The 27,832-nt window shown below is 44.4% G+C and overlaps 1 protein-coding gene across 1 annotated transcript; it reads left to right on the top strand.

Annotated features, from left to right (window-relative positions):
- The first annotated feature begins 83 nt into the window (after positions 1-83).
- Positions 84-26,403, top strand: LOC308693487 (interferon-induced very large GTPase 1-like). The gene is made up of 2 exons (XM_081370407.1): positions 84-1,452; positions 21,495-26,403. Exons 1-2 carry the CDS (start codon positions 340-342, stop codon positions 26,271-26,273), a joined length of 5,892 nt encoding a protein of 1,963 aa, XP_081226533.1. The 5' UTR covers positions 84-339; the 3' UTR covers positions 26,274-26,403.
- Positions 26,404-27,832: the final 1,429 nt, after the last annotated feature.

Here is a 27,832-nt window from a genome sequence, read left to right on the forward strand (position 1 = left end):
AATGAGAAAATAAAAGCAGAAAGAGAAAAACTTCAAATCAAATATGACGCAGAAATAGACAAACTGAAGAACAGAATAGAGAATGAAAGACAGAGTCATGACAAAGAGAGAAAGAGAAGAGAAGAAGAGTTTAATGAGAGGGAAGAACAATACAAAACTGAAATAAAAGAGAAAGAGAGAGAGATCCGTGAAAAGCTGAAGCAAGAACGAGAGGAATGGGAGAGACAGAAACAAAAAGAAGAAGAGAAGAGAAGAGAAGAAGAGGATGAGAAAAGAAGACAGAATGAACAGAGAATTTGGGATGAATTTAATCAGAGACTGAAACAAGAGAGAGAGAGAATGGAAATAGAGAGAAAAGATATTCAATCTAAACATGAAGCTAATGATAACAACATAAAGATCTTGATGGAGAAAGTGCAGCAAATGAACAAAGAAAAAGAAGAACTGATGAACAAATTAGAAGATGAGAAAAAGACAATGAGGATGATGATGGAAGATGAAAGACTGAAACAAGAGAAAGAGAGAAAACAAAGAGAGGAGGAAAATAAGAGATTGGAGAGAGAAAAAAAGATTTCTGATGACCGATATCAGAGACTCATGAGTGAAATAGAGGGAATAGTCAGAGAGAAAGAGAGAATTGAAAGAGAGAGAGAAGATATTCAATCTAAACATGAAGCTAATGAAAACAACATGAAGATCTTGATGGAGAAAGTGGAGCAAATGAACAGAGAAAAAGAAGAACTGATGAACAAATTAGAAGACGAGAAAAAGACAATTAAAATGATGATGGAAGATGAAAGACTGAAACAAGAGAAAGAGAGAAAACAAAGAGAGGAGGAAAATAAGAGATTGGAGAGAGAAAAACAGATTTCTGATGACCGATATCAGAGACTCAAGAGTGAAACAGAGGGAATAGTCAGAGAGAAAGAGAGAATTGAAAGAGAGAGAGAAGATATTCAATCTAAACATAAAGCAAATGAAAACAACATGAATAAATTGATGGAGATAGTGGAGCAAATGAACAAAGAAAAAGAAGAACTGATGAACAAATTAGAAGACGAGAAAAAGACAATGAGGATGATGATGGAAGATGAAAGACTGAAACAAGAGAAAGAGAGAAAACAAAGAGAGGAGGAAATTAAGAGATTGGAGAGAGAAAAACAGATTTCTGATGATCGATATCAGAGACTCAAGAGTGAAATAGAGGGAATAGTCAGAGAGAAAGAGAGAATTGAAAGAGAGAAACAAGAACAACTACAAGATTTTGAGAAAAGACTGAAAGAAGAAAGAAACACGAGAGAAGACCAACAAAAGTCTTTTGAAGAAACATTGAAACTCCTTGAAGAACAGCATGAAGATGAACTAAACAGAAGAAAATTGGAGAGGAAAGAGGAATATGAACAAGTGAAAGATGAGATGAAGACCTGTTCTGAAACTGATGATTCACTACAGGTGAGTGTTCAGAGAAACCTGGAGAGAACTGATTCATGTACATTGATAGCATTTTAACACCTTAAACACCTCAATAGGAATAATGGCTATTTGTTCCAGATAACAGTGGTGCTGTGTCGTGTTTTTTAAAACAATTTTCTTGAGAAAATGAATCAGTTGTAAACAGAGTCTAAAAAGTTTTGTGATCAAATCACTGAGGCTACATATGAAGGCCATCAGAAATGGACATGATTGCGTTACATTTGTAGTATAACCACTCATCTGTTCACTGTTTTGGGAAAGCAAGTGATTCAAACTTGTTTCCTGGTACAGAAATAGTCAGTGAAAAATTCCTACCTCGAATGCACAGACTGACAGTATGTATGCAAGCTGATTAATACAAGCAGTGAATAGCTAAAATGTAAGAAAGCCCAGATGAAACGTCTCGGTTACTAATGTAACCCTCGTTCCTTGAAGGTTACATCAATACTGACGTAGGCCATTCAGCGGTAGTTCAGGGCTTTGGCATGAGGGACGTAACGTCTCTGTTTCTTCCTTCAGAGAATGAGGGTTACATCAGTAACAGAGTAACCCCACATCAGTAACCCCAGCCGTCCAGCCACTGAACCCCACATCAGTAACCCCAGCCCTCCAGCCACTGAACTGTGTTACAAGTGTCGGAGACACAGATGCTCGCAAGCTGTAGCGTGCCCATTTGGCAACTGCTCTCACACAGTCGTAACCTACCCAGCGCCAAATTTAACAAAAGGAAAAAGTGTGTGCACTGACTTATACCTTTAACATCACTGCCAGCAAGTCCAGGCAATTGGTATGCCAGTGCTGGCGAGGTCCTGTCCAGGAACCTGAAGCTGCAAGCCTGTTGCACACAGCACCCTAGCCCGTTCTGAAGGCATCTGTTGTAACAACAACATGCCTGCAAGGCCGTAACCAGGGTTTGAAAATTAGTGAGGTCCGGGGTGAGGTCCAGGGCCGGATTAAGAATTCAGAGGGCACAATGTCTTGTAGGCCCCCCCTTAGGCAGGCCAAATGTATAGTTTGTCCAAGGACATTTTAATTTTGCATTAACAGTTTTAGTTTACTGACTTAAAAGGATCTTTGTTGTACTATGCTGGAGTAAAGTTCATAAATGATCATTCTTTCCCATAGGATTTTGTAAAACTATGATGAGTGGACCTCTGTCCCTCTAGGGGGGTTCGGGGGCATGCTCCCCCGCAAGAAAATTTTGTACATTTTAAGGTTAAATGCATCAATCTGGTGCTCTTTGAGAGCTCAAAATTAAGAGCTTCAACGGGCTTCAACCCAACTGTGCACAAAGAAAAAACATTGACTTGTACCTGGACATTGAAGGGGGCTCAAACATATTTTTTAGTTATGATATAGAGTTTCAGTCTATTATCACTGGTGTTTTAGTATGCCAAACAATTAGTATAATAATATAATAATGATTTATATAATTATTCCTATATAAAATCCATATAGCCTAATAAATGAAAATGAATATTTCAAAAGTATATTTTACATTACACTATAGGAAAATTACAATTATTTTGTCCTAATGTCTAACTTGCAAGAAATAAACCCTTTGATCGCATGAGCAAAGTGCACACTTTTCTTTAAATCACGCAGCACAAACATAATGCCTATATTGGATGCTTAATTAAAGTCTTGTGCTGTTTTATAAAGCACAAAACCATATCACGGTTTCGATTTTAGTTCGTTGGCAAAATATAATGCATTATAATATATATATATATGACTTACAAATTGACATCAACTACGATGTTGTTGCATCATGCTTGTAGTTTCTTTTTCGCTTTATTTATAATAAAGTGACATAAAGCGCTCTGCCGCATTTGCGCGTGTAATTGAAGAGGATGCGCAACGAGACTGACGGGACAGGAAAGTACGTTTTTTTTAGGTGAGAGACTTTTTATTTCGTAACAAGTTACAAATAACGTTAGAAAAATGATACAGATCTGTATTATGCTATTGTTTTTATAGTGTTGTACATTTCTTACAGATAATCACGATGATCATTGCGTTTGTCTTACCGAATGTGGTATCTTCCTGTCAGCAATTACAGTTTGTCTAAGCTTCTTCTTTTTTATTAATGCCACGAAAAACATTAAAAAAACAAAATAATAATAATAATCCGCAATAAGTTCAAAGTTTGTGTTTTGGAAAGAAAATTAATATATCACTAGCCCTAACATTCAACTTCCCACTTTATTAATGTTCTAAAGTGTCACAATAAATGGGAAAAACGAGTCCAAAAAGACGTATAATAGGTGAATCTGGCAACACGGAGGCTGCACCCACGCCCTCACTCACAACACGCTCTCAAGCCCCGTTCACTGTTCTACCTTCTCGCAGCGACATGAATTGCAAACACACATGACGCGGTTTAAACGGCTAATTAATCATTCAGAGAGCTTGGAATTTTATTTTTGAATATAATAAAATGACCGAGGTCCGGACCTCGGTGACCTCATAGCTGGCTACGGCCATGCATGCCTGTTCACTTGTTCTAAGGGCACTCTGGCCAGTAGAAAGACAAGGTCTGACCAGGGGCTGAATGCACCAAGTGTGCACCAGGCACCAGGCACACAGGGGTGTTTGCATAACTGATCCCAAGAATATGCTAGAATGAGGCAGTCGTCCCTGAGCAGGGTAAGGACAACCTCTGCGACTGTAATAAAGCAAGGGGAGACAGGGACAGCTCAAAGGGGAGGATCTTGTACTGATATGCTCGACCCTCAAAAGAAAAACTTAGGAATGGGCAGTGTTGAGGTAAGATCTGGACATGAAAATATGTTTCCTTTAGGTCGATCGCTACAAACCAATCCTTGGGGCGAACACACGCGAGGATGCGCTTCTGCAGTTTACCTTTGGATCTCTTCCAAATGGAACGGACAATGGGGGAACAACGGGGGATCCACTCTCCAACACATCCTTCGCAAGCTACCAGTAGCCCGTGGCCTGATTGGAGGTAGCTCGCCAAGGGGCCGTTCACATATCGTGTCTTTTGCATGCTCGAGTTAGTTATTTCAAATGTAGGCGTGTGTAAAGTGCGCTCATAATTGAAGCGACCCGTTAATTTTTTCCAGGGGCAGTGAGATGATATTTTTTCAACTTTTCAGTATGGGGGTGCACCCAAACACCACGGGTGTTTTTCTCTTCTCCGTAAATAAATCTTGTAGCAGAGCTACAGCAAGCGTTTTTCAGTGGTGGAAATCCATTAGCTACAAAAACTTTTGTCGTTTTGGAAAGTGCAGTGCATGGTTGAATAGCAACGACAGACGCCACAGGAAAATCGGACTGAATTTTACTATTAATAATAAAAGATAAGCTAATGTGCATAGTAAATGTCAGTAATTTATCTTTTTTGAAATGCATATTGATGCTAATTTTATTTGTTATTTGCTGGTTTTCGACATAAAACTTGGTGAATTGACTTCATTGTGTACTATTAGTACTTTTTGAACAAGATTCTGTGATAACCGTGATCATTTTGGTCACTATGATCATGAAATGAAAATTTCATGCAATTTCATCTCTAGTTATTGTGGCGACCGAGCTCTTAGAACGAGAACACAAAATAAACCAACTACGCCACCCTGGGGGCTTTTCTTTACCAGGGAATCGCCCTTAACATATTAGGAGCACACAAGGCTCACAGGCTCGTATCAGCTGGAGTCAGGCATGAGACAGGGGTGAAGTACAAACAGTAAAATCACTTTTATTGATTAAGATGTTCCAACCGATCACAAAGAGAAAAAGAAAACATCAACAAAAAAAGGATATACAAAATTGGACGCTCCTGGCGACGGAAATAGGGGACGACAGCCAAGTCCCTCAACCCAAGGGGCCTCTCTATTCTCCTAAAAAGAAAAAAAACAAAGAAAACCACAAACACACGTGCACTCACACTGCACTCAGTCACACACCTCCGGGTGGCACAGCAATCACTCCCCAAATACCCCCACCAAGATGAGAAGGGCTGCCGCCCCTAATCTCCTTGCCGCCCAAGCCTACAATAAAGAACACACATCAGACTCATATACCAAAAAAATAAAGAAAACAAACAAACAAAAAAAAAGAAACACGAAAACAATTGTTTGACCCAAATGCACAATGTTCGTCTCAAACAAGTATGATAACAAGCATTCTCGTCTTGGACAGATACATTCCAGATGATTGTTACCTCACAACATCGTTGAATATTACACGTTCACCACTTAACTCAGGGTACTCTCATGAGAACAATTGGATGACCGGATATCCTAGACAGCCTCAGGAAGACACAGACCAGTGTTTAACACTTACCTTGGCCACAAAGACCACACTTGAGCCAAAAAGAATTAAACAAAACACACATTCACATAATAAATGGACAAAACAAATAAAGAGAAGAAAAAAAGAAAAAAAACAAGAAAACTTAAATCAAAACAATAAACAGTGATGACTAAGAATAATGAGCATCAAAAGGCCACTTTAAATGCAGCTCTTTACATTCTGAGCACCCAAAATCAAATCCCCGGTAATGAAAATGTTCACACCAATTCTCATAGAATAAAAGAGAAACGTTAACGTTACTGGTGCCGTCGAGGTCGGAGATGTCGCAATGACGCTAGTCAATAAAGCTGCACAGTCGAGCAGCACGTGGGCTAGTAAGTTTGTGGTGACTCAGCATTCGTATATCCGTGAAGTTAAACAAAACAGCAGTCTGCAGTAAGTTTGTGGTCACTCCGTGTTCGTATATCCGTGAAGTTAAACAAAACAGCAGTCTGCAGTAAGTTTGTGGTCACTCAGCAGTCGTCTGTTGAACCGGACTTCTGATTAAAGCGTCCAGCGAATGACAATGACGACGAACAACCCACCATAACCTTAAACAGGCATATGAAACACACCTGAATTAAAACAAAAAGGAAACTCACTAAGCGAACTTGAGTCAGACTGAGGCATTGAATGTAAAAGATTAAAAACATACCTGAACAGCACATCATTAAAGAACCACGAAACTCATCCGCTTCTCTAGAAGTTCGCACAACAACACGCGCCGCCGAGTATATGCCGATTAGTTCCGCTGTCCACTACAACAAAGGAGTCCACATCAACCAGTGCCACAGGAATCATTTGCAACAGAGTCGCTAACCAGCAGATCTTACCTCTCCAGCTCTTGCACACCGCGCCGGAACAACAACAATGACATGACGTCACGTGTAATGCCCTCACAGGTGACATGCACAATCCGCATTTATAGTCCTCATAACTAGAGCTCAATCACCACCCAGCCGAGCGTTAATAGGCACAACCAATGCCTACTGCTACAATCTACCCCCCAATTTCTCATCGTCGTCCCGACGGTGAAACAAATACCGGAGTGACTAAGCATGGGTGACCTAATGCCACGGTCTAAACAAAACCACAACAGACTGAGACCCCTGCACTGGAGAATTAGCCACTCCAGGGTCCACCCTTCCAACTGCCCGTGGAAGGTGGTGCATATTGGAATGTTCTCCAGCCCCCCGACGTCTTGTTCGACGTGAAACTACAGTCAAATCGGATGAGCCCGGGGATATAGCCGGTAGCACAGATAATCGACTCGTATCTCGACCACCACTAACCTCAAGCGGCATAATGGGGGTGTTGTCGGGTGGGGTAGCAGCAGTCACTACTCCCAACAATGGGGTACCTGCAGTAATCCTTCCACGGGCCACTGGGGGAATCCCAGGCACCACATAACCCAAATCAACATCCTCCAACTCTTCCTCCGCCACTGATTGAACTGGTGAATCTATCAAAAGGTCAGGTAATTCCTCAAACACCTCGTCACAGATTTGGGGCTTCAACAGTGACCGATGGACATGACGGATTTTACTCAGATCCTCCACTGGAGCCACTGTATACACAGCACCCCCAGTTTCTCGGGGTGCCCTTATGACTTGATAGATGGTCGAACTCCACAAATCCTGAATCTTATGGCGACCCCGTACTGAATGGTCACGAAGGTACACCCGTCGCCCCTCCTGCAACGGTAACTCCCTTACCCGCTGATCATGGGTCACTTTACGCCGAGTGGCCGCAACCCTCAGACGTTCCCGAGCACTCTCAAAGGCCACCTGTAACCGAGCCTGATGCTCCTCGACCCAATGATGCACCCCACCCGCAGCTGGTTCCTGCACCCGCCCCAGCAAGAAATCTACCGGCAGCCTTGGCTCCTGTCCAAACATTAAAAAATAAGGACTCTCGCCAGTAGCTTGATGAGGGGTGGTATTATAACAAAACAGGACCTGTGATAAACAGGATGCCCAATCTCTCTTCCTCCCAGTATGCAGAGTTCGCAGCAGATTATGTAACGTACGATTAAATCGTTCACACTGGCCATTACCTGCCGGGTGGTACGGAGTGCTGCGAGACTTGGTCACTTGGTAAAGACTGCACAACTGTTGGATTAAAACGGCTTCAAAGTTGCGGCCCTGGTCGGAGTGGATCCGCCCAGGAACCCCAAACTTGAAAAACCACTCTTCCACCAGGACTCGGGCAACAGTCTCTGCCCTCTGGTCAGAAGTCGGAATAGCCACAGTAAACTTACTGAATACATCAGTTAATACCAATACGTTCTCCTGCCCTGAAAGTGACGGCTCTAAGACAGTAAAATCCATAGCCACGATTTCATTGGGCCTGGACGCCAAAAGGTGCCCCATGAAACTTCGAGCAATAGGGGGAGCCGCCTTGGCCAACTGACACCGCTCACACCCCTGAACCCAGTGCGCAACCTCAGCGGCCATGCCCGGCCAGTAGCATCGCTGTCGCACCAATTCCAAAGTGCGTTCGATGCCCTGGTGCCCATGCTGTTGATGGAGCTGTGTCAGTACTTCTGATCTCAAAACTCTTGGCAACACCAGCTGTAGCACCTCCTCTCCGCCATCCGGACGGAACACTCGTCGATACAAGAGGCCCTTTTCCTCCACCAACCGGTCCCATTGCTGGAGAAAAGTCAACGCGGACTTAGACAAACGTTGTCTCTCTATAGGCCCTGGACGTCGTTGCTGTCGCCACAGACTCCACACCTGCTCGATGTCTGGGTCAGCCTCCTGCAGTGTGCTTATATCTGCACCAGAACGGCTAGGCAAGGCCTGAACAGCCCCAGACTGGATCATCCCTATAGGCTCCGACTGTACAGCTCGCCTCAACAGCTCTGGTACTACCAGACCTGGAGACCAGCGGTTTCCTTCCTCCCGGGCAGCAGCATTCTGGCGAGACAATGCATCTGCGTTCTGATTGGTTCGGCCAGATCGATATTGGACCTCAAAATCGAACACCGCTAATTCAGCTGCCCACCGCTGCTCAGTAGCGCCAAGCTTAGCAGTGGCCAAGTGGCTCAGTGGGTTGTTATCGGTTCGTACGACACATTTATTACCTAAAAGGTACTCGCGGAACTTTTCAGCCATTGCCCATTTAAGGGCCAAAAATTCTAATCGCATCGAGCTATACGTAGCTGTATTGCGCTCTGCAGGCCTAAGAGTACGGCTCGCATAGGCGACGGGACGAACTTTGCCATCGACTTCTTGCGAGAGTATCGCGCCCAATCCCACATAGCTGGCATCCACCTCCACGATAAATGGTTTCGTAAAATCAGCATACGCCAGAACAGGTGCCGTCGTAAGCCGGTGCTTAAGGGTCCCAAACGCCTCCTCGCACTGCGCAGACCACACCTCAATAAACCCTTGCTTACATTTCTTACCCGACTTCCCTCCAGTCGATCCAGCTACCAATTTGTGCAATGGAGCAGCCAGCTTCGCGAACCCTTCTACGAAGCGCCTATAGTAGCTTACGAAGCCCAAAAAGGTCCGTAGCTCTGACACAGTGGACGGACGAGGCCATCGAGCTACAGCCTCAATCTTACCCGGGTCCGTCGCTACCCCCTGGGCAGAAATGACATGCCCCAGATATTTAACTTCTTCCCGAAAGAACGCACACTTGTCCAATTTGGCCTTCAAATTCTCAGCCCGTAGGCGGCTCAGCACTACTCTCAACCGCTGCAGATGTTGCTGCACTGATGAAGAAAACACAATTATATCATCAAGATACAATAAAACGGTTTGATGTCTCTGATCCCCAAAAAGTCGCTCCATCAATCGCTGAAATGTACTCGGGGCATTACAAAGGCCAAATGGCATGCGATTCCACTCAAAAAGCCCGAATGGAGTACAGAAAGCGGTCTTTGGTCGGTCGGATTCAGAGACAGGGACCTGATTGTACCCGCTGGCTAGGTCCAATGTGGAGAACCAGCGAGCCCCTGTCAATGAATCCAACGTCTCCTCGATCCTTGGTAGTGGGAAAGCATCCTTACGTGTCTTCGAGTTAAGTTGTCGATAATCGACACACATGCGAAGGCTGCCATCCTTCTTTTTGACTAACACAATGGGTGACGCGTAAGGACTACAACTCTCTCGGATGATTTGGGAGTCCAGCAACTGGTTAATATGGGTTTTTACCAACTCATACTCCGAAGGTGGAATTCGCCTATAGCGCTGTCGGACGGGAACGTCATCAGTTAGTGGGATCTCATGGGACAACAATCTAGTACAACCCAAATCTCCCTCATGCATTGAAAACACACTCTGGTATTCTAGGAGTAGGGCCTTAACTTGTGACTGTTCCTCTGCCAATAACCCCCCCAAATCAACAGATTCAATTTGGTCGAGTACAGGAGTACTTGAAACACTACCAGCAGCAACCTGTGCGACCACTGATGGAACCTCAGCCACTCCAACAGGCAAGTCCGTCACATACACCTCCCTCAACTCGCCTATAACTGTGGTGGGGTAAAGCACCACATCTGCAATGCCCACATTGACCAGAGGCACATAAACCGTACCTCCGACAACCGGTACCAATGCAGGAGAGGCCAATAGGCCCGCAGGAAGACCAGTCTCTGGGGGCTCGAACAACACAGTCCTACCCATATACGACGCCGAACATGTCGCTGCAACCAGCTTCATGGTGCCCCCTGGAACGCGACACACCTTACGCCCCCGAACCCTTACATCACCCCCCCGGTTGGAAACTCGAGTTGCCCTTTGGCAGTCCTGAAATGCCTGCGCAATACTAGGGTCACGTGCCACAAACGGTAATTCAAACAAGGCGGATCCGTGTTGCCCGAAAAGCTCCTTATAACAGCGACTGAGTACATTCATCCCCAAAATACCAGGAACGTCAGCACTCCAGTCACCAGGAGGATTCCGGACCACCAGCACCCCGCAGTTAGAGAGTACCTTACCGCAAAACTCAATGTCTAATTCCATATAACCGATATATGGAATTTCAAGCCCATTAGCCGCTCGGAGCTGCAGCCAACGACACGATTGCAAATGATCCTGGCCCCGTGGTTCGAACTGTTGTTGAAAGCAACGCTCTGTAATTGTCGACACCATAGAGCCAGTATCAATTAAACAGGGCACCGGGACTCCCCCAATCTTAACAATGGAATGTGGACATGCGGAAACCAAACGGGATACCGACTCGCTACTACCTGGAAATTGAGAGCCAAACGCACCCCCAACCGAGCTGTGGCTCTGCAGCCCGGTGGGTACTAGTTTCCCGACGGTGGTAATACATGCGACGGCCTCGACTCGGAAGCCGAAGGGACCGCAGAAGACCTATGTGGAGGGCAAGGGGGACGGCGTTCCCCATTGCACTCCCGAGCAAAATGGCCCGGTTGCTGACAACGCCTGCAAATCAACTGATCTGAACGAGAGTATTGACGGTGAAAACGGGGTACGTGGTTATGGCCAAGGGCTTGCGTGAGCTGATTTATCTGCTGTTGTTGATGCTGCAACAATTCCCGTAACTCCCTCAACTCAACTGATTGGTTCCCGTGACTTGAACCTGAAATAGCCCCCCCTTGTACCCCATACTGAATTCCACCCAATGATGGAACTGAATGACTCCGACCTCGCGCACCGCCTGGCATCCCCTCTCGTTCCCATCGAATTGCCTCCCCCCGAACCTCCAACAATGTCATGGTGGGCTGTCGTCGAATAAGCTGCTTGAGCTCCCTACGAAGAGCATTATCTGACACGTACTCGACAAATTGATCCCGTACGACAACATCAGCGTTGGTAATAGCGTGTGGCGACCGATCTTTCACTTTCTCTAGTAGGCTCATCAGAGCTAGAGAAAATTCTAGCAATGTCTCACCTGTCTGCTGCTTCCGAGAAAAAAAGGCTTCCTGTAAAGCAACGTACGACTCGGAACATCCGTACACTTCACGCAATGCTGAAATAATTTTAATAGGATCATTTTTCTCAATTTCTGGCCGATACTTTATCTCTTCACGAGCTTCGCCTTCAAGATGGTCAAACAGAAAGAAAGCTTGATCGGTAAGAGAAAGATTGCGTACGCGCATACATGCTTGGGCTTCTTCTACCCACTCATTAATACGGACACCACTGGTACCACTAAATTTAGGACAGCGTTTGTCTCGTGGTATAAACACCAGTCTCTCCGTCACCGCAGCACCAGCACCGACTAACTGTGGTGTAATTGGTGGTACCATGCTAGAAGAGGCTGTTCCAGGATCAGACAACCCAACCGGTTGCCGCTCCTGCAACAGTCTCTCATTATCGGCCTTCAATTTGGCTATTAAATCCCTCATTACTTGTAACTCGTCCTCCATAATTTAGCAGAGGATTTACTTACCATAGGGGCCCAAGAAAATACTCACGAACCAGTCACCACTGTTCTACAAAAAAAAAAGAAAAATACGACAAACACAACAACAAACAACTTTACACCCTTGTCTCAACCTTTAACCACACAACCGAACCCTGCCGACACTACGCCAAATGTGGCGACCGAGCTCTTAGAACGAGAACACAAAATAAACCAACTACGCCACCCTGGGGGCTTTTCTTTACCAGGGAATCGCCCTTAACATATTAGGAGCACACAAGGCTCACAGGCTCGTATCAGCTGGAGTCAGGCATGAGACAGGGGTGAAGTACAAACAGTAAAATCACTTTTATTGATTAAGATGTTCCAACCGATCACAAAGAGAAAAAGAAAACATCAACAAAGAAAGGATATACAAAATTGGACGCTCCTGGCGACGGAAATAGGGGACGACAGCCAAGTCCCTCAACCCAAGGGGCCTCTCTATTCTCCTAAAAAGAAAAAAAACAAAGAAAACCACAAACACACGTGCACTCACACTGCACTCAGTCACACACCTCCGGGTGGCACAGCAATCACTCCCCAAATACCCCCACCAAGATGAGAAGGGCTGCCGCCCCTAATCTCCTTGCCGCCCAAGCCTACAATAAAGAACACACATCAGACTCATATACCAAAAAAATAAAGAAAACAAACAAACAAAAAAAAAGAAACACGAAAACAATTGTTTGACCCAAATGCACAATGTTCGTCTCAAACAAGTATGATAACAAGCATTCTCGTCTTGGACAGATACATTCCAGATGATTGTTACCTCACAACATCGTTGAATATTACACGTTCACCACTTAACTCAGGGTACTCTCATGAGAACAATTGGATGACCGGATATCCTAGACAGCCTCAGGAAGACACAGACCAGTGTTTAACACTTACCTTGGCCACAAAGACCACACTTGAGCCAAAAAGAATTAAACAAAACACACATTCACATAATAAATGGACAAAACAAATAAAGAGAAGAAAAAAAGAAAAAAAACAAGAAAACTTAAATCAAAACAATAAACAGTGATGACTAAGAATAATGAGCATCAAAAGGCCACTTTAAATGCAGCTCTTTACATTCTGAGCACCCAAAATCAAATCCCCGGTAATGAAAATGTTCACACCAATTCTCATAGAATAAAAGAGAAACGTTAACGTTACTGGTGCCGTCGAGGTCGGAGATGTCGCAATGACGCTAGTCAATAAAGCTGCACAGTCGAGCAGCACGTGGGCTAGTAAGTTTGTGGTGACTCAGCATTCGTATATCCGTGAAGTTAAACAAAACAGCAGTCTGCAGTAAGTTTGTGGTCACTCCGTGTTCGTATATCCGTGAAGTTAAACAAAACAGCAGTCTGCAGTAAGTTTGTGGTCACTCAGCAGTCGTCTGTTGAACCGGACTTCTGATTAAAGCGTCCAGCGAATGACAATGACGACGAACAACCCACCATAACCTTAAACAGGCATATGAAACACACCTGAATTAAAACAAAAAGGAAACTCACTAAGCGAACTTGAGTCAGACTGAGGCATTGAATGTAAAAGATTAAAAACATACCTGAACAGCACATCATTAAAGAACCACGAAACTCATCCGCTTCTCTAGAAGTTCGCACAACAACACGCGCCGCCGAGTATATGCCGATTAGTTCCGCTGTCCACTACAACAAAGGAGTCCACATCAACCAGTGCCACAGGAATCATTTGCAACAGAGTCGCTAACCAGCAGATCTTACCTCTCCAGCTCTTGCACACCGCGCCGGAACAACAACAATGACATGACGTCACGTGTAATGCCCTCACAGGTGACATGCACAATCCGCATTTATAGTCCTCATAACTAGAGCTCAATCACCACCCAGCCGAGCGTTAATAGGCACAACCAATGCCTACTGCTACAATCTACCCCCCAATTTCTCATCGTCGTCCCGACGGTGAAACAAATACCGGAGTGACTAAGCATGGGTGACCTAATGCCACGGTCTAAACAAAACCACAACAGACTGAGACCCCTGCACTGGAGAATTAGCCACTCCAGGGTCCACCCTTCCAACTGCCCGTGGAAGGTGGTGCATATTGGAATGTTCTCCAGCCCCCCGACGTCTTGTTCGACGTGAAACTACAGTCAAATCGGATGACCCCGGGGATATAGCCGGTAGCACAGATAATCGACTCGTATCTCGACCACCACTAACCTCAAGCGGCATAATGGGGGTGTTGTCGGGTGGGGTAGCAGCAGTCACTACTCCCAACAATGGGGTACCTGCAGTAATCCTTCCACGGGCCACTGGGGGAATCCCTCAGACGTTCCCGAGCACTCTCAAAGGCCACCTGTAACCGAGCCTGATGCTCCTCGACCCAATGATGCACCCCACCCGCAGCTGGTTCCTGCACCCGCCCCAGCAAGAAATCTACCGGCAGCCTTGGCTCCTGTCCAAACATTAAAAAATAAGGACTCTCGCCAGTAGCTTGATGAGGGGTGGTATTATAACAAAACAGGACCTGTGATAAACAGGATGCCCAATCTCTCTTCCTCCCAGTATGCAGAGTTCGCAGCAGATTATGTAACGTACGATTAAATCGTTCACACTGGCCATTACCTGCCGGGTGGTACGGAGTGCTGCGAGACTTGGTCACTTGGTAAAGACTGCACAACTGTTGGATTAAAACGGCTTCAAAGTTGCGGCCCTGGTCGGAGTGGATCCGCCCAGGAACCCCAAACTTGAAAAACCACTCTTCCACCAGGACTCGGGCAACAGTCTCTGCCCTCTGGTCAGAAGTCGGAATAGCCACAGTAAACTTACTGAATACATCAGTTAATACCAATACGTTCTCCTGCCCTGAAAGTGACGGCTCTAAGACAGTAAAATCCATAGCCACGATTTCATTGGGCCTGGACGCCAAAAGGTGCCCCATGAAACTTCGAGCAATAGGGGGAGCCGCCTTGGCCAACTGACACCGCTCACACCCCTGAACCCAGTGCGCAACCTCAGCGGCCATGCCCGGCCAGTAGCATCGCTGTCGCACCAATTCCAAAGTGCGTTCGATGCCCTGGTGCCCATGCTGTTGATGGAGCTGTGTCAGTACTTCTGATCTCAAAACTCTTGGCAACACCAGCTGTAGCACCTCCTCTCCGCCATCCGGACGGAACACTCGTCGATACAAGAGGCCCTTTTCCTCCACCAACCGGTCCCATTGCTGGAGAAAAGTCAACGCGGACTTAGACAAACGTTGTCTCTCTATAGGCCCTGGACGTCGTTGCTGTCGCCACAGACTCCACACCTGCTCGATGTCTGGGTCAGCCTCCTGCAGTGTGCTTATATCTGCACCAGAACGGCTAGGCAAGGCCTGAACAGCCCCAGACTGGATCATCCCTATAGGCTCCGACTGTACAGCTCGCCTCAACAGCTCTGGTACTACCAGACCTGGAGACCAGCGGTTTCCTTCCTCCCGGGCAGCAGCATTCTGGCGAGACAATGCATCTGCGTTCTGATTGGTTCGGCCAGATCGATATTGGACCTCAAAATCGAACACCGCTAATTCAGCTGCCCACCGCTGCTCAGTAGCGCCAAGCTTAGCAGTGGCCAAGTGGCTCAGTGGGTTGTTATCGGTTCGTACGACACATTTATTACCTAAAAGGTACTCGCGGAACTTTTCAGCCATTGCCCATTTAAGGGCCAAAAATTCTAATCGCATCGAGCTATACGTAGCTGTATTGCGCTCTGCAGGCCTAAGAGTACGGCTCGCATAGGCGACGGGACGAACTTTGCCATCGACTTCTTGCGAGAGTATCGCGCCCAATCCCACATAGCTGGCATCCACCTCCACGATAAATGGTTTCGTAAAATCAGCATACGCCAGAACAGGTGCCGTCGTAAGCCGGTGCTTAAGGGTCCCAAACGCCTCCTCGCACTGCGCAGACCACACCTCAATAAACCCTTGCTTACATTTCTTACCCGACTTCCCTCCAGTCGATCCAGCTACCAATTTGTGCAATGGAGCAGCCAGCTTCGCGAACCCTTCTACGAAGCGCCTATAGTAGCTTACGAAGCCCAAAAAGGTCCGTAGCTCTGACACAGTGGACGGACGAGGCCATCGAGCTACAGCCTCAATCTTACCCGGGTCCGTCGCTACCCCCTGGGCAGAAATGACATGCCCCAGATATTTAACTTCTTCCCGAAAGAACGCACACTTGTCCAATTTGGCCTTCAAATTCTCAGCCCGTAGGCGGCTCAGCACTACTCTCAACCGCTGCAGATGTTGCTGCACTGATGAAGAAAACACAATTATATCATCAAGATACAATAAAACGGTTTGATGTCTCTGATCCCCAAAAAGTCGCTCCATCAATCGCTGAAATGTACTCGGGGCATTACAAAGGCCAAATGGCATGCGATTCCACTCAAAAAGCCCGAATGGAGTACAGAAAGCGGTCTTTGGTCGGTCGGATTCAGAGACAGGGACCTGATTGTACCCGCTGGCTAGGTCCAATGTGGAGAACCAGCGAGCCCCTGTCAATGAATCCAACGTCTCCTCGATCCTTGGTAGTGGGAAAGCATCCTTACGTGTCTTCGAGTTAAGTTGTCGATAATCGACACACATGCGAAGGCTGCCATCCTTCTTTTTGACTAACACAATGGGTGACGCGTAAGGACTACAACTCTCTCGGATGATTTGGGAGTCCAGCAACTGGTTAATATGGGTTTTTACCAACTCATACTCCGAAGGTGGAATTCGCCTATAGCGCTGTCGGACGGGAACGTCATCAGTTAGTGGGATCTCATGGGACAACAATCTAGTACAACCCAAATCTCCCTCATGCATTGAAAACACACTCTGGTATTCTAGGAGTAGGGCCTTAACTTGTGACTGTTCCTCTGCCAATAACCCCCCCAAATCAACAGATTCAATTTGGTCGAGTACAGGAGTACTTGAAACACTACCAGCAGCAACCTGTGCGACCACTGATGGAACCTCAGCCACTCCAACAGGCAAGTCCGTCACATACACCTCCCTCAACTCGCCTATAACTGTGGTGGGGTAAAGCACCACATCTGCAATGCCCACATTGACCAGAGGCACATAAACCGTACCTCCGACAACCGGTACCAATGCAGGAGAGGCCAATAGGCCCGCAGGAAGACCAGTCTCTGGGGGCTCGAACAACACAGTCCTACCCATATACGACGCCGAACATGTCGCTGCAACCAGCTTCATGGTGCCCCCTGGAACGCGACACACCTTACGCCCCCGAACCCTTACATCACCCCCCCGGTTGGAAACTCGAGTTGCCCTTTGGCAGTCCTGAAATGCCTGCGCAATACTAGGGTCACGTGCCACAAACGGTAATTCAAACAAGGCGGATCCGTGTTGCCCGAAAAGCTCCTTATAACAGCGACTGAGTACATTCATCCCCAAAATACCAGGAACGTCAGCACTCCAGTCACCAGGAGGATTCCGGACCACCAGCACCCCGCAGTTAGAGAGTACCTTACCGCAAAACTCAATGTCTAATTCCATATAACCGATATATGGAATTTCAAGCCCATTAGCCGCTCGGAGCTGCAGCCAACGACACGATTGCAAATGATCCTGGCCCCGTGGTTCGAACTGTTGTTGAAAGCAACGCTCTGTAATTGTCGACACCATAGAGCCAGTATCAATTAAACAGGGCACCGGGACTCCCCCAATCTTAACAATGGAATGTGGACATGCGGAAACCAAACGGGATACCGACTCGCTACTACCTGGAAATTGAGAGCCAAACGCACCCCCAACCGAGCTGTGGCTCTGCAGCCCGGTGGGTACTAGTTTCCCGACGGTGGTAATACATGCGACGGCCTCGACTCGGAAGCCGAAGGGACCGCAGAAGACCTATGTGGAGGGCAAGGGGGACGGCGTTCCCCATTGCACTCCCGAGCAAAATGGCCCGGTTGCTGACAACGCCTGCAAATCAACTGATCTGAACGAGAGTATTGACGGTGAAAACGGGGTACGTGGTTATGGCCAAGGGCTTGCGTGAGCTGATTTATCTGCTGTTGTTGATGCTGCAACAATTCCCGTAACTCCCTCAACTCAACTGATTGGTTCCCGTGACTTGAACCTGAAATAGCCCCCCCTTGTACCCCATACTGAATTCCACCCAATGATGGAACTGAATGACTCCGACCTCGCGCACCGCCTGGCATCCCCTCTCGTTCCCATCGAATTGCCTCCCCCCGAACCTCCAACAATGTCATGGTGGGCTGTCGTCGAATAAGCTGCTTGAGCTCCCTACGAAGAGCATTATCTGACACGTACTCGACAAATTGATCCCGTACGACAACATCAGCGTTGGTAATAGCGTGTGGCGACCGATCTTTCACTTTCTCTAGTAGGCTCATCAGAGCTAGAGAAAATTCTAGCAATGTCTCACCTGTCTGCTGCTTCCGAGAAAAAAAGGCTTCCTGTAAAGCAACGTACGACTCGGAACATCCGTACACTTCACGCAATGCTGAAATAATTTTAATAGGATCATTTTTCTCAATTTCTGGCCGATACTTTATCTCTTCACGAGCTTCGCCTTCAAGATGGTCAAACAGAAAGAAAGCTTGATCGGTAAGAGAAAGATTGCGTACGCGCATACATGCTTGGGCTTCTTCTACCCACTCATTAATACGGACACCACTGGTACCACTAAATTTAGGACAGCGTTTGTCTCGTGGTATAAACACCAGTCTCTCCGTCACCGCAGCACCAGCACCGACTAACTGTGGTGTAATTGGTGGTACCATGCTAGAAGAGGCTGTTCCAGGATCAGACAACCCAACCGGTTGCCGCTCCTGCAACAGTCTCTCATTATCGGCCTTCAATTTGGCTATTAAATCCCTCATTACTTGTAACTCGTCCTCCATAATTTAGCAGAGGATTTACTTACCATAGGGGCCCAAGAAAATACTCACGAACCAGTCACCACTGTTCTACAAAAAAAAAAGAAAAATACGACAAACACAACAACAAACAACTTTACACCCTTGTCTCAACCTTTAACCACACAACCGAACCCTGCCGACACTACGCCAAATGTGGCGACCGAGCTCTTAGAACGAGAACACAAAATAAACCAACTACGCCACCCTGGGGGCTTTTCTTTACCAGGGAATCGCCCTTAACATATTAGGAGCACACAAGGCTCACAGGCTCGTATCAGCTGGAGTCAGGCATGAGACAGGGGTGAAGTACAAACAGTAAAATCACTTTTATTGATTAAGATGTTCCAACCGATCACAAAGAGAAAAAGAAAACATCAACAAAAAAAGGATATACAAAATTGGACGCTCCTGGCGACGGAAATAGGGGACGACAGCCAAGTCCCTCAACCCAAGGGGCCTCTCTATTCTCCTAAAAAGAAAAAAAACAAAGAAAACCACAAACACACGTGCACTCACACTGCACTCAGTCACACACCTCCGGGTGGCACAGCAATCACTCCCCAAATACCCCCACCAAGATGAGAAGGGCTGCCGCCCCTAATCTCCTTGCCGCCCAAGCCTACAATAAAGAACACACATCAGACTCATATACCAAAAAAATAAAGAAAACAAACAAACAAAAAAAAAGAAACACGAAAACAATTGTTTGACCCAAATGCACAATGTTCGTCTCAAACAAGTATGATAACAAGCATTCTCGTCTTGGACAGATACATTCCAGATGATTGTTACCTCACAACATCGTTGAATATTACACGTTCACCACTTAACTCAGGGTACTCTCATGAGAACAATTGGATGACCGGATATCCTAGACAGCCTCAGGAAGACACAGACCAGTGTTTAACACTTACCTTGGCCACAAAGACCACACTTGAGCCAAAAAGAATTAAACAAAACACACATTCACATAATAAATGGACAAAACAAATAAAGAGAAGAAAAAAAGAAAAAAAACAAGAAAACTTAAATCAAAACAATAAACAGTGATGACTAAGAATAATGAGCATCAAAAGGCCACTTTAAATGCAGCTCTTTACATTCTGAGCACCCAAAATCAAATCCCCGGTAATGAAAATGTTCACACCAATTCTCATAGAATAAAAGAGAAACGTTAACGTTACTGGTGCCGTCGAGGTCGGAGATGTCGCAATGACGCTAGTCAATAAAGCTGCACAGTCGAGCAGCACGTGGGCTAGTAAGTTTGTGGTGACTCAGCATTCGTATATCCGTGAAGTTAAACAAAACAGCAGTCTGCAGTAAGTTTGTGGTCACTCCGTGTTCGTATATCCGTGAAGTTAAACAAAACAGCAGTCTGCAGTAAGTTTGTGGTCACTCAGCAGTCGTCTGTTGAACCGGACTTCTGATTAAAGCGTCCAGCGAATGACAATGACGACGAACAACCCACCATAACCTTAAACAGGCATATGAAACACACCTGAATTAAAACAAAAAGGAAACTCACTAAGCGAACTTGAGTCAGACTGAGGCATTGAATGTAAAAGATTAAAAACATACCTGAACAGCACATCATTAAAGAACCACGAAACTCATCCGCTTCTCTAGAAGTTCGCACAACAACACGCGCCGCCGAGTATATGCCGATTAGTTCCGCTGTCCACTACAACAAAGGAGTCCACATCAACCAGTGCCACAGGAATCATTTGCAACAGAGTCGCTAACCAGCAGATCTTACCTCTCCAGCTCTTGCACACCGCGCCGGAACAACAACAATGACATGACGTCACGTGTAATGCCCTCACAGGTGACATGCACAATCCGCATTTATAGTCCTCATAACTAGAGCTCAATCACCACCCAGCCGAGCGTTAATAGGCACAACCAATGCCTACTGCTACATTATGATCAACTATGATCAACTAAAATCATACAAAAACTATTTTAGGTCTAAAACAGTTTGAATAGTTGTTAAAAGTGAGTTATGATACATTAATTAAGAGCTTTAAGTAATTTTATCACAAGAGTAGCTCTCGGCCACTCTCATTTTTAAAAACTCTATAAGCTCGAAGGGGGTCTCACCCAGGGTGTAATTCAATGTAGAACCGCCACTGACCGCAACTGCACGCTTCACCTGTGGAATCTCCATGTAACCCTTGTTGGCCCCTCCATTGAGGGTAGTGAGAGCGGAGGAGGGTGGAGAGCAGCTTCAATTAAGCCAAAAAACAACTAAACCAGAAAAATAGTAACAGAATACATCAGTATATTAATGTGATGTTGAACATGACTGACTAAATGGAAATTACATATAATTACTTATAATTAAAAGAAGAGTACTGGAAAATGCTGATAAATATGTATCACTGTTTTATTTTTTTTTCTATCCAACAGAGAGAAAACAAAGACATTAAACCAGGAGGAGTCAGCCCAGATCAACACATACAACAGGATAAGACTGAAAGAAAACAAAAAGAGCATCTATTTCACAGACTTCATCTTGACAAGAACAAAAATACATTTAAAAGAGAAGAAGTTCTTCAGTTAACTGCACATTCATTACAGACTCATGAGTCCTGTGCTGAGGAGGAACTGGTTCTGAGTTTCATACAAAAACTTCTTACGATGAATTACAGAGTAAGAAACAATAATGTTAAAGATACCAATGAACAGGTTCACACACAAAAAATAGACAATGAATCAACTGAAGGCAACAGTGATATTTTCAAAAAAATATCTTTCTCTAATGAAGAAGAAAGTCAATCTGAGCAAATCCACCCGATGGATATTCAGATGGCCGTGTTTCATTGTGCTGATGGTTTCCTGAAGCAGTTGATGGTGACCAAACTGTCCCAGTGTCAGTATGCCCTGCCTTTGCTTGTTCCTGATCCATTCACACAACAGATTGAGTTTCCTCTCTGGACATTCAGACCAATCAACAAGAGCTGGAAGATGAGAAACCACATCAATGAAATCATTAGTCAAACCCATCTTGTCTACAAGGCAGAAACTCCAATGGTGTCTTTCTTCAGGTTTGGCTCTGTGTCCTCATCGAAGTCTCATCTGATGAACAGTCTGATCAATGAGAAACACAACACGTTCTTCCACAGGAACTGCCCAGGCAGCAGCAGAACCAGAGTCCTGATGGATGGAGTGGTGGAGATCGCCTGGTTCTGCCCCTCTGGGAAAAACACGGATAAATTCACTGACTGTGTTGCGTTCTGTAATCTACACGGTGATGCAGGAGACCATGAGAAACAGCTGGAGATCCTCACTGAAATGGCCTCCGTCAATGTTGTTCTTCTACCTCAACTTCCCAGGAATGACGAAAGCTCAACAATAATCCAAAACCTGTGCACAAACAGAAAGCCACTCATTTGTCTTTTCACGGAAGATGAATCTACTGTAACTGTGATGGACAAAGGGAAATTCAAAATTGGTTTGAAGCACAGACATCTGTCAGATGTATCTGAAGAACTCAGACAAACAATAAATGATTGTCTCTCAGAATCATCTTCCACTTTTAAACTTGAAGATATGTCCAAACACTCAGACATCAGAGTAGATGAGGAAGATGATGAAGACTGCAGGAGAGGAAGAGAAGCAGCACAACAGATGATGAGTTTACTGGAGGATAAAGATCTGGCAGAAATCAAAAAATCATTTCTGCCCTGTCAGGGAAAACTGTGGCATCAGTGGAGTCAGAAGAACAAAGAACTACATCGACCTCGAGGAGATGAGACAGAAATGGACATCAGCCAAAAACAAGCCAACCTGAAGCGATTACGTGAGCAGCAGCATGCATTTAACATAAGTACTTTTATACAGTTCTTTATTAAAGAAATGCACTTGCATGCTGAGAGTAAGATCTATTTCCTTAAATGGCTTGAAATCGTCCTGGATGAATATATCTCACCAGATATTTCTGCTCTTCATCACAAGTATCATGAAAAGTGGTCAGCAGTTTTAAATCTTAAATACAACAATGAAAAACCTGAACAATTCAAAGCTGAACAGACAGAACTTGAGAGAATATTTGAGGATCTTCAAGCTGCAACCTTTGGTCTGGAGCACATCATGAGGGAGATCGGACAGATCTATGAATCATGTACATCTGTGAAGAAGAACAAGAAAGACCTGCAGTTTAACTTCTCTTCTCTCCCGAGTCTTGCAGCAGAGATGATGATCTCTGGATTCCCACTGGAGCTGATGGATGGAGATGCTGCTCATGTTCCTCTGGTCTGGATCTCTGCTGTTATAGATGCACTCATTCAGAAACTGGGAGACCAGAGAGTCTTTGTGCTGTCAGTTTTAGGGATTCAGAGCTCTGGGAAATCCACAATGCTGAATGCCATGTTTGGACTCCAGTTTGCCGTCAGTGCTGGCAGGTGCACCAGAGGAGCTTTCATGCAGCTGGTCAAAGTCTCAGACGAGATAAAACCAGAGCTGAACTTTGACTATATTCTGGTTGTTGATACTGAAGGTCTTCGTCCTCTAGAACTGGCTGGAAGATCAACAAGACATCAAGACAATGAATTGGCCACATTTGTTGTTGGTTTTAGTAATCTGATCTTGATCAATATATTTGGAGAAAACCCAGCTGACATGCAGTCAATTCTTCAGATTGTTGTTCAGGCCTTTATGAGGATGAAGAAGGTTGGACTGAATCCCAGCTGTGTGTTTGTGAATCAGAACGTTTCAGATGTCACAGGCGGACTTAAAAACATGGAGGGAAGAAGACGACTGCAGGAGAAACTGGATGAGATGACAAAAGTCGCTGCTAAAGAGGAAGTCTGTGACGCTGAATGTTTCAGTAATGTCATTAGATTTGATGTTCAGAATGATGTGAAGTATTTTGCTCAGCTCTGGGAGGGCAGCCCACCCATGGCACCACCAAACCCAAACTACTGCGAGAACATTCAAGAACTAAAAGAATCTATTCAAACATATGCATCAAAGTCACATGGAATGATGCTGACACACTTAAAAGACCGTATTAAAGATCTCTGGGAGGCTTTACTGAATAAACAATTCATAATCAACTTCAGAAAATCTCTGGAGATTTCAGCCTACAGAAAACTGGAGACCGAATACAGCAAATGGACCTGGAGTCTTCGCAGTGCCATGATGGAAACTGAGAACACAGTTAACAACCAAATAGAAAATGAAGCAATTCATGAAGTTGAGGAAACTGATCTTCAAGAAGAACTGAAGAAGACAAGTGAAGAAGTGGAAAAATCAATGTCTGAATTCTTTGAAAAGGACACTGATGCTGATATACTGATTCAGTGGAAAACATCATTTGAAATCAAAATCAAGGAGCTTCAGGAAAACATTGTGAAAGAAACAAAGAGGGAATTAAATGAGGTTCTTCAGCAGCGAGACCTGAAGAAAAAGATTGATGCTCAGAGGACACATCAAGAAAACACTCTCTATGAAAAGAGCAAAGAACTTGCCTTAAAACTGAAAGATAAAGCAAATGGTGAAGAAACAGCGAAGAAAGAGTTTGATTTGTTTTGGAAACAGAGTGTGAAGAAGATCATCTCAGACACTCCTCCAATCAAAGACATTGACATAATGAGAGATGTGAGAGAGATCCTCAGTGACACCTATGGAAGTGTTTCTGTAGGCCAACATAAGGAGAAAAGTGAGTACAGAGATATTTTTTCTGTACCAAGTTATTCAGAGTATGTACAGTTAAAGAAATCCAGGAAATGTACAGGATCAGTCACAAACACCCACAGATCAACTAAGATATTCGGTTGCAATCTATCAAGAGAGGATGAAGCCCAAATAAGAGCATTAGTCACAGTCGTTGCTCGGCATACAGACTCAATGATCATGTCATCTAACATTTCAAAGATGGGCTACAACATCAGATGTATTAAACACCTCACAGATTACATTAAGAAAAGAGTAACAGAACATCAGGAAGGACCAGTGAAATATGATTTCAAGAATGATTTCTTCAGGGATTTGGTTATTTCCATCTGTAAGAGAGCAAACAAGATGATCACTGACCAACACAAAATGTTCAGGGATGCCAATAGTCCTGTGAAATATGATGAGAAGAAGAGAGAAGAGTACTATAGTATTTTCCAGAAATATTGTCATGAAGCAATATCAGCTGCCATTTTTGGTGAGATCATCTGTCAGAAACTTAAAGAGCCCATTGAGCAGAGTGTCTTCAAGAAGACTGCCAGAGATTTGGCTGGTGAAATGAGATCAAACTGTGAATCACTGAATGGAAACAGATCAAAACTGGAAAAACACATCCTGAAGACACTGGCAGAAGAGAAGGATTTTGTCAAATACATGAACTACATTCATAATCCCAGAGATCACTTCAAGAGTTTCATCAGAGATGAAGTCAGACGGTACATCACTGATAAGTTCAGTGTCAGTGTTTTACCCAAGATGAAGGAGAACATTAAACTCCTGCAGCAGAAGATCATGAAAGCAGCTCAAGAATCTACTGAACATGTTCAAGTTAACAGAGGAGATGTTGGTTTGTGGTTGAAGAGTTTCACACAGCAGCTCTCAGATGAGCTGATCTTCTCTGAAAAAAACTTCACTGGAGTGAAACATGACGATGTTGATGATTTAAACCTCCTAGAAGATGTGATAAGAGACAAACTTTCTGCTATAATGTCTGACATCATCAGTAGATTTAACACAAAAACTTTTCCAGTAAAGCTGGACTATAAGTTCAGGCCAGCTAAGCTTCTGATTGATCACTTCGGTCAGTGCTGTTGGGTTCAGTGTCCATTCTGTAAAGCCACCTGCACCAACACCATAGAAAACCATGATGGAGATCACAATGTTAATTTCCATCGTGTTATTGGACTAAACGGGATGCATTACAAGAATACGACAAACCTGTCTACTAGCATCTGCACATCAGCGGTGGCAAGCAGTCGATCTTTTTATCCCAATGCCTCAGATGATAATGTCCTCTGGCGAGAATACAGAAGAGCAGGAGGAGTTTATGCAGACTGGAGCATCCCCTCTGATCTCTCTGAACTGCCCTACTGGAAGTGGTTTGTGTGCATATTCCAGAAACATCTGGAGAAATACTACAGTAAAACATTTAAGGGGAAGGGGAAGATACCAGATGAATGGAGAAACTACTCAAAACAAGAAGCTATTGAGAGTTTGGATCAATATATCTAATGGAATAGATCAAAAATGAGAGTCGTACATCTATCTCAATACACTGGATTCAATAGACTAAAAGACAAGATTCAATTCCTCAAATACACATATGTTAAATAATTTGAACTTCAAAAAGAACATGCCTTTTTGTGACAAAACTATAAAGCTTAAAATATCCAGAAAGGGGTATTAATGATAAAATGTTAATGGCATAGGCTATATGACACAAACATATAAATAAGTGTGAATATGTAAACGTGCGCTGACATAGTGGTTTAATAGCTTAACGTTGTTTACTCAGTATACTGTATATGATGAACTTTTCTGTAATGTGTCATCTTATTGGTATTTTTATATACTTTTAGTCTATATAAAATACATTTTATATCACTTCTATTAAAGTTTTTTTTCACTCTGCAATTTCAAGCCAATTAACTCCTGTCATTTTGAGTCATAATAGATAGACACATTACTAACAAAGTAAAATGTTAACAGTTCATGGTTAGGTGCTAAACCATGAAGAAGAAAATCTTGTTCATGTTCATGTTTCTGTTTCATTATTTTTCAAAAAAACTCTTGAGTAAAGCACTATTTAATTAGATTAATGAAAATGAAAAAACATGTAAAAAAATAAATAAAAAATAAACAGTGCTATAACCAGGGCCTAAAATTAACACTTGCCCAGCGCAAATACTAAATTGAGCTCTCTTTCATGTCTTCTTTGTCAGGATCCTGCTCTTACTGTCTTGTCTGTTTTGTCATTGTTTAATGTTTCCTTGTTGGTTTTGTGTCTGAGCACATGGCTCTGTCTTTGTTTGTGTTTGCCATGTGCTCCTCTTGTCCTGCCTCCTTGTTTTCTGTTACCACGCCCCATTGTTTAGTTCTCGTCTTGTTCTCATTTCACTAATTGTGCTCACCTGATCCTCATGTGCTTTGGTCCCTTTCATTAATTGTGCTCACCTGATCCTTATGTGTTCTAGTCCCTTTATATTGTGCTTCTTTTCCTCTTGTCTTTGCTGGTTCGTTTTGGTGTGTTGTCTGTGTTCCATGTGTGCATTAAGTTTCCACAGAAATTGACAACCTCTGAGATCGTTTGGAGTTATCTTCATTCTGGTTCCCGTTTGGCTTCCACTCAACATTATTCGCACCACTCATCCTCTCCGTTGTTTGATGTCCTGGTCGCCCGCCTGCTAAATGTGGTGTTCTGAGTATCCTCATCTGTACGAATTGTCCATAATAAACTCTTTGCTCACTGTTCATTCTGCGCCTGGGTACTCTCTCTCTAAACCGTGACATTCTTGCGCTTGAACAGACAAATTCATAAGAAATTATGTCAAAAATGCCCGTATAGGCGAGTATCCTAGTAAACACAGTCTGTTGTCTTAAGTAAATGTAAACAGTCGAGAAAGAAAACGCGTATGTGTATCAGTATATTTGATCCGTGCATCCGCTCTTAATGTTTTAAACTGAAATTGTAATAGAGTGAAATTGTGAATTTTCACTGGTATCTGAAATTTTGATGTCATAACTGTAAAAGCAGTTTCATGGCCACCTGGTAAAAAATATTTATGGCCAGT

Source organism: Scardinius erythrophthalmus (assembly GCF_964197995.2).
Source record: "Scardinius erythrophthalmus genome assembly, chromosome: 1".
Classification (NCBI taxonomy): domain Eukaryota; kingdom Metazoa; phylum Chordata; class Actinopteri; order Cypriniformes; family Leuciscidae; genus Scardinius; species Scardinius erythrophthalmus.

Excerpts from the sequence above, each read along its gene's own strand:
- LOC308693487 (XM_081370407.1), top strand. The coding sequence starts at position 340 with ATGGAAATAGAGAGAAAAGATATTCAATCTAAACATGAAGCTAATGAT. Across the intron at positions 1,453-21,494 it reads AAACTGATGATTCACTACAG|AGAGAAAACAAAGACATTAA; the intron begins GTGAGTGTTCAG and ends TCTATCCAACAG.